At 45.8% G+C, this 8,253-nt stretch overlaps 1 protein-coding gene across 1 annotated transcript in view; it reads left to right on the top strand.

Moving 5' to 3' along the window:
• The first annotated feature begins 490 nt into the window (after window positions 1-490).
• BOLL (boule homolog, RNA binding protein) overlaps window positions 491-8,253 on the top strand; it is a 93,636-nt gene continuing 85,873 nt past the window's right edge. The window contains exons 1-2 of the mRNA XM_026647652.2: window positions 491-563; window positions 1,662-1,776. Of these exons, the coding sequence (XP_026503437.1) occupies window positions 1,759-1,776 (18 nt within the window). The 5' untranslated portion in view covers window positions 491-563; window positions 1,662-1,758. The remainder of the gene's footprint in view (window positions 564-1,661; window positions 1,777-8,253) is intronic.

The raw sequence follows: 8,253 nt of genomic DNA, 5'->3' as shown, positions 1-8,253 counted from the left end.
GGGAATGAGGGATTTTACTTCAGTCTCTCCCTCTGGGGGGTGATGTGTGTTACAGTTTCTCTCTCTGCTTGTGTGTTAAGTCTTTCTCCCTCTATGATTTTTGTGTGTTACATGTCCTCAGGTAATGAAGATGAAAGAGGACTTTGATGTATGTCTGACAATCTCCCCCCTTCTTGGGATTGCGTGGGGACTTTTGCTAGACATTTCAATGAGGAATCTAGCTCATTCACAGAGTCCTCCCTGAGCAACAATTTGCAATACTTACACCACCCTTCCCTGGTACTATTCTTGTATGTTTGTGTGCCAGCCAGCCTGTGATCAGTGTTTTGCAAGTGTGTGTAATGAGGGTTTGTTGGTGAAATGATACTCACTGAGGGGGAGGGGGAGAAGGAATGTGTGTGAGTGTCAGAAACTCAGAAGCACACAGGGAATGGAGGAGCAGCCAGCAGCCAACAGCTTTGTGCTGCTTTCTCCTGCTGCTCCAGGCCTGGAAGTCAGAAACCAACCCCTACCCAGCTGCTGCTACTGGTGGCGCCCCAGGGTCTAGTAACTCACCCCTGGAGGTGAGTAAGCAGCCCTCCCACTCCCAGTGCTTTAGGGTGTCTAAGGAGCTGTAAAGGGTTTTTTGTGTGGTGCTTAGGAGTTGTGCGTGCCTGTCCCAGAGCAGCAGGCTGAACTCTCAGGGTGAGTGACAGCACCAGCAGGTGCAAGGGATGGTGGCAGAGGGGGGAGTTTCACTTTCCAGGCAGGGCCCCTAAACACTGATCTCTGATAACTCAATGAAAGAGCTCTTTTACTGGGGTGGGAAGTGAAAACTGCCCAAGTTGCAGGGAAGAGATGATTACAGTGAACTGCAGGGGACTGAAGGGGGGATTGGAAGTGATAAAGAAGTGTGCTGAAAGGAGTAGCAGGGAGAATGGGGGGGTTAGCAGGTAGGATGTGTTTTGCAGAAGATGGAAGGAGGAGCAGTAACTGAATGGGCTGCAGGGGAGATAGAAGATGACTGAATGGGCAGAAGCAGGTGGCAGATGGGATATGGGGAGATAACTGAATGAAACTCAGTGAGGGTTTGGAGGTGATATCTGTTGGGGTTGCAGGGTCCTGATAAGGGATGGGAGTTTAATAGTTCTTAAGAGGTTAGCTATGTGGGATCCATGGGGAGAAATGTTAGGGGGCACAAGGGGATGAAGTAGTATCTGTGTGGGGCCGATAGGGTGGGGAATGAAGGAGGACAGCTCTGTGGGATCCATTGGAGGAACTGTGGGAGGATAGCTGTGCTGGAGCCCTGGGTAAATGCTGCCTTAGGCTGTTCCCCCTATGAGCCCCACACAACAATGGGGCAAGATAGCTGTGTGGGGCCCATGTGAGCAGTGGGGCAAGGTAGCTGAGTGGGGCCCATGAAGGGGAAGGGAGTGAGATAGTTCTGTGGGGCGCATGGGGAATGGAGGGCAGGTAGTTGTGTGGGAGACACAATTGACCGCCCGCTTCTCTTTTTCCCGGCTGCCCCGGACAATCCCGAACATCAATCCCCGCCCCGATTGTACTTCAGTGCTGCCCCCTACCCGTGCGTTAGGCAGGGAGAAGACCCCCTCCGCCCCACACTCCGTTTTCCGGGCCCGCCCGCCCCGATGTGACTCCTTCGGCTCTGTGTGGGTTTACAGCCAGGAGCGCGTCGGGCTCGGAGCTGCCGCGGCGTGTGGAGGGAGCTGCGTGCGGGAAACGTGCTGCAGGGACTTTGAGGCCGGTGTGAGGCGGGAGATGGAGCCCGACAACGCGGTGAGTAGCGGGGACCCGGCCACTCAGGAGATAAGCGGAGCCACAGGCGACGCCGCCCCCAGCTCCACAGGGAGGTTCGGAGTGGGGTGGCTCCCGGGGGAACGTGCCTTAGGGCCTACGACTGGTGCTGTGAGTGACTTCCCTGTGGGTGTGACGTACGGCAGTGAGTGTTGGCTGTGCGGAGGCGCGGGGCTCTGTGGCGAAAGGGCTCAGAGACTCGGGGTGAAAGGATGTGCCCTCCCCCCATTAAATAGCCAGTGCCTGCCCGGCCTGTGTGAGGGGGCGGAGACGACGGGGGCGGTGAGCGAGGCAACTGCTCCCTAGGCCGGGCACGGCTTTCCCGCCAAAACCGTCAGGGAGGGCCAGCCCCGCCCACCGCTCGAGCGAGCCGTTCGCTCCTCCCCAGCGCGAGCTCTTTCCACCTCCCGCCGCTCGAGCGAGCCGTTCGCCCCTCCCCGGCACGTGCTTCTCCTCGCTCCCGTTTTAGCACGAGGCTTTTATCCCGCTCCCCTCCCGCAGGGTGGATACCTACTTGAGAGTGAGGGCGGGGCTGTTCTGTTGCAGAGGACATTTTCACTGAGGATGGGGGGAGCTGGTGTGAGGAGATTCAGGAGGCCTCCGGGTCTTGCTGAGAACTGACACACGTTACTGGTTGTGGGGAGCTCCAGTGTTCTATTTATTTTCCTCAGTAAAGGGTCAGTAAGGAAGTTGGGGCACAGGTAACCCCACCGCCCTCGGGCTGTCTCCCTCTTGGTCATCTCTTCCAGCAGGGTGTAACTGCATGTCTCAGTGAAAAGCAATCTGTGACAACACCATAGTATGTAGGTACACATCAGTGAAAGCTTCTGGCAGGGGGAGGCAGCAGAAGCGTATGAACTCTACACAGTGCCAAAAGCAATGTGATGGTGGGATTGTACCAGGGATCTGCATAGTACCGCTGACTTTAGCTATCATGCATAAGAGCACTAGTGTAGATGTAGCAGCTCGAGTTTCAACACAAGCAAGCAACCAGAGGTGGAGTGGTAAAAGAGGAAGTGGGTAAACTAACCTACACTAAACTCTCTATTCCCCAAATGAGAGTTGACTACATTACTGCAAGTAACCAGAATACAAACCTGCTGGGAAGCATGGGTACATAGTCTGGCTGCTAACCTGTGGCACCATGTCTTACTATTATTATTAGTGGCCCATGCCTGCTAGATTAAAGCCTGCAGGGGAAGCTGCTACAACTACACCTTTACTGGAAGTGTAGGTATACCCTGCACTTGTCAAGTGTTGGTCACGTCTCCTTTCTCTGTTAGGTAGCTTAAACTTGTGTAGATCACCTCCCTCCTCCCCACTATTCCTCTATAAAATGGGCTTAATGATACATACCTTAGTAAAGCATTTGAAAAAGCAGCTAAGATGCTCAGATAGCAAATCCTGTGCAGTAACTGCAGTTATATTATTGAAACTTCTGGGTTTTGGGGATATGGTATTTTCTTGTACAAGTAAGGGAAAATGCACTTATCCCCCATTTTTAAAAATAGCAAGCCTTCTCTCTGTTTAACTACCCTGCTGACTTCTCTTGTGAAACAACCACAGTATTTTAGCTCTAAACTTAAAATACATTTAATTTACAAATGTTCAAAATGTAATTGTACACAAATTTTTGGAGACATGATGTATAATCTGCTGCAGAGGTATGGTTTGAAATATAAGGAAAAGATTGGATATGTAACTCTTGGGTTTTTTATGTCTAAAATGTATGAGACAGGAAAGGTTAATTAGAAGAGTGGATTAATCATTTTGCCATGATAAACTTCTAGGCCATAGCAACCACCTCCTCCAACAATTCTTTTAAAAGTTTTGTTCAGCATAGTGTTTTAAAATTCAGATGGTGAAAGGCACTACCTTCTGTGCATTGTAAATAAAAAAAAACCTCTCAGTCTGTATACTGGTGGGAGTGACACTTGATAGACTGGCAATGCTATGATCCTAATTTTAGGGAACACAAGATGTTTTTAGCCTACTTTGTTACTAGTTAAACATTAAAAAGATAGGCAGTTAAAGAAAATATTTCACTAAAATGCAATTCTTAATTTTTCAAAAAACATTATTTGGTGCTATACTGAAATTATTCAAAAGGAAAAGTGAGGATTAAATGTGTCAATTTGATTTCTTTAAAAAGAACTGAATTTTTCACTTTTTCTGTACAAATTTTAAAGTAACACTTCTGTGTATATAGCAGTATTTTTAAACTCTTTGGATAAGGGACTGCATCTCTTATTTGTCTTAAACGACTGCTTCTCTTAAACTGCTATAATTTACTCTTCCAAGCCAACCAAAAAGCCCACTTATGCAATCATCTGGGACATCAGGCAGAAAGATGTCGACCTGCCTCACAACTGACCTCTGCAGTGCCTGATCTCTCTTCTTCCCACTGGTGGGACTGTGGAGATTGTTCTGGGACTGGAATTACCCTTGCACTTCTGCTGGAAGAGGGAAAGGGACAGGGTGGAGGGAAGACAAACCTAATTTGTTTTAATATTAAGAACCAGCTTGGCAAGAGAAGAGGTTTGGGATAGTTAGGGGTGGATAGGTGGATTTACCCCCCCCCCCCCACTTTCTCAGTCACCACGAAGTCATGTGTTTCCTACAGTATAATGGTCTGAAAACTACTAGTGTGTGATAGAATAAATTCAGAGTTTAGTTGAGGAGTTGTTTTTGGAACTGAACGGTTCCTGTTAGTTTTCCTACCTGACTGAAAAGTCAGTTAGGGAGGAGGCCACCCCAGATGGTAGGGTGGCACTTTGCAATATTGGGCTCCTTTAATATCATACCTCAGCACCTAGGTATGAGCAGGGAAGTCTGCAGCCTTATCTGCATAGCCATAAATGTTCCAATGCTACTTCCATTGGGATACAAGTAGGCCTTCAGAATTTAAGGGTCTGACCAAACTAAGACTACTCTGGCAGATTCCAAATCATGGAGAGGCAATAGCCCAGTACTTGGAACTCATGCAGTAAATATTGGAAACTTCAAATCCAAGTCTACCAAGTCCTGAAATTAACTGTTTTGAATATTTGAACATGAATGCAATTCATGGATGCAGTCTTATATTGTATAGGGTTTGGTTCCTGGCTACCTGAACGACTGTCTCTTTCCCTTAGTGCCATCATGACAGTTGATATCATGTGAGATACTCTTGTTAACACTCTAGATTTAAGTGTATAGAAGGTGTAGGCAGACTATTTTCAGTGCAGGCACTTGGTATTGTATTTGCTTTCCCAACTGGTCCAACAGAGCCAAAATCTGTTGAACTTCAGAAAGCAGTGCTGAGTCTATATTTTCATCGTTTGCCTGAAGCTATTAACTGTGAATGATGTGTGCAAGCCCAGTTCATGGGGTGGCTTTGTGTTGGTATGAATCAATGTACTGATTAGTGTTTTAATATTATTCATGAACCTAGGGACAAATGTGACAGGTATATTTTATACATTTAAAAATAAATTATTATTAGCAGATGATTCTAGTCAACAGATTACTCCCTAAAAAGTGTATTATAAAAACTATTAAAATTTTAAATGCTAAGATATTTTATATTCCACAATATCAGACAAGTTTGGTTTCAAGTTTCAAAGAATATAATGTCTTCAATTCAATCCATTAATCTTGAGGAATTTTTATTAATATGAGGAATCATTTTCCATAGTAGATTGCTTTGTGATATACCAGTTCTCAGCCATATAGAGTTTTATAAACTTTGGAACCAGTGCGTTGGACTGTACCTGCAAACAGTTTTGAACATAGCATACAGTTCATATAGCACTGATCTCATATGGTCATGTGGACTTACCCCACAGTGAATAGACTGCCACATTCTATGCCTGTTAACTACTATGAATATTCTTCAAAGATAGCCCCAAATGGACAGTACTGCAGTAGTTCAGCCTAGTAATGACAAGCATGGATTAGTGTTGCAAGGTTTGCCTCATCCAGGAAAGAATACAATCAAATAGCTGGTCACAAATGGAAACAAAAATTGTATGAACCTGTGACAGGGTGCTCTACTCACTGCTGGACAGCACCATCTCCTGGCGATTAGCTCTGTGAGGCTGACACCCATCCCTGTGATGGCACTCCGTCTCTCTCTCTCTCACTTCAGGTGTTGCTGCTTCCTCTTCATGACTTAGCTCTCCAGCCAAGTCACTCAGCGGGTACCCCTTTGGGGGAAGCAAATTGTCTTTCAAAGTCTCTTTTCACAAGCAGTGTCAGGCAGTCCCTCATTTGCTGCCCTATGTGATTCTATCCTTGACTCTGGCAGTTTTTATAGCCATTGCCCTTAATAACACCCTCTACTCTAGGTTCCAGTACAGGGCCCTGTAGGGAACAGTTAAGGGCTGCAGCTGCACCCCTCACTGCTCCCCACCGAACACCTTTCTACCATGCTGCTTCTCCCCTACCTCAGGGTAGGGGACTGCAGGCTTCCTCCCTGATGCTTCCCTTCACTATAGCCAGCCTCCTATCTTTATAGAAGCCCCTCCCATTTGAACTTCCTTCTAATTAGCTTTCTCCAGCTTAAATCTCCCCCATTTGCAGCCAAATTGGCTGATTGGGCCACCCTGGCCTAATTCGGCTCTTGCAGAGCCAGTGTGGGGAGTACACCCCATCACAGAGCCACTGCTGCTTCCTGGTAATACAAGCACAATGTGGACCAGAAGTATGCAAAGATTGTAAACCAATTTAGCAGGAGAGGACCCTTGCCAATACGTAGACCAGTTACATACCTCCTCAGTTCCTCAAATTGCTTTTCCCCCACTGTCAATTCACTCTTTCTCCATGTTGGATCTGTCAACTTGTTCTCATCAAGGTCTTGGCCAGACATTTGGAAACTCCATTTCAACAGAACCAGAGCTAGAACTGGGTGTCACTGGTGTACAGATAGCATTGCAGCCCCAAATGCCTTACAGTTTCCTTGAGATGTCTAATTTATATAATAAAAGATTCTCTCTGTCATTCTGAAGGCTAAAATGTTTGTAGAGTCAGCATGAAGTTATGGAAGCAGCTATGAGCATGGTTGAGAGCTCTTTTTGTTCAGAATATCAGCAGCTTGAATCATCACTGGGTTTTGTGGTCTGTTACCATCCAGTTCTTAAGTTCTCAGGCCGGCATTTTGACTTTATGAATTACATCTGTGCAGTGTACTGCTAGAATAAAGCATATAACTCTTCTATACCATGCTGAGAGTCCTAGACCATTGTGATATCAGAGGTAACTCAATCAGCCAACCACCCTTATTCTATAGCTGATTTACATACAGCAGTTTCATTGGTCATATGGGGAGACTGTACAGATAAGGGGTAGTCAATTATTTTTTGTCAAGGTCCAAATTTCTTGGTCTAGGTATAGTCAGTCAATGTTCAGACTCCAGAGAATATAATAAAAAATAATAAATAAAAGGATTTCAGGTCTGTTCAAAAGGATCTGGCTGTCTGGATTTGGCTTGTGGTCTGCCTACTGACTATCCCGGTACAGATGGTAAATTACTTGGCCCAACTGCCACACCTTTGTGCTCAGCTGTCGAACAAATTATCACAACTCTCCTAGAACACCCCCCTGATGCAAAGTGGCACAACCACCCACACAACACCACAATCAGCAATCACAGTAACCCCAAACACATATGGCTACTCACTGCAGTATACTCCCCTAATTCACCACACACACAAATCCATATAACTTTCCCAGCACAACACAAAACACACAAAATCAGCACAGCCAACAGTACAACCATATACAATAAACCCAAATACACACAGTCAGTCACTGCAGCATAACCCCCTAATTCACCACCTTCAAAAATCAACACAAATCTCCCAGATGAACACAGCCCACATTCAATCAACACAAATCTCCCAGCACAAAACAATCCATGCACAAATGAACACAACTTTCCCAGCACAACACACATTTGCCCACCTTTACTCATACTTATCATAAATGTCAGCGGCAAAGACACGAGTCCATCGCTGCTATGTATTAGGCAGTTGTGGAAGTCTCTGTGGTTTGGATGACTAGTTATCCAGTACTACTTTATGCAGCCTCTTAAAGGAAAGGTTGGATCAGTTAAAGAACAATTTTTATCCTTTGCCTGACTACAAAGACATGGCATCTGCACCTTGTGGTTATCTGTATCAAAGGTAATCCTGGTCCACCAGATCTTTATGCATTGTCAGAAGAGCATCAACTAAAGGTAGAAACAGATGTCTTTCTACCATTCTCAGGTCAAAAAACAGATTGATAGGGTCACAGGAAGTCAGAGGAATCCAGAGCTGCATTGACATGAACTCCTCCATAACGTCCAGAACCAAGAAAGTTTGAAGGAAGTATAGTGGTAATTAGTGAGTTCAGTAAAGTAATGGCTTCTTGACCAAGAGCCTAATTACTGTTTGTTTCAGTGATCAGCAGGGGAAAACAGTAACAATTTTAGTCAGT

Source organism: Terrapene carolina, unplaced genomic scaffold (assembly GCF_002925995.2).
Source record: "Terrapene carolina triunguis isolate 2854851 unplaced genomic scaffold, T_m_triunguis-2.0 Scaffold62, whole genome shotgun sequence".
Taxonomy (NCBI): domain Eukaryota; kingdom Metazoa; phylum Chordata; order Testudines; family Emydidae; genus Terrapene; species Terrapene triunguis.
The sequence above is the reverse complement of the archived record's forward strand: the minus strand, read 5'-3'. Positions and strand labels throughout refer to the sequence as shown.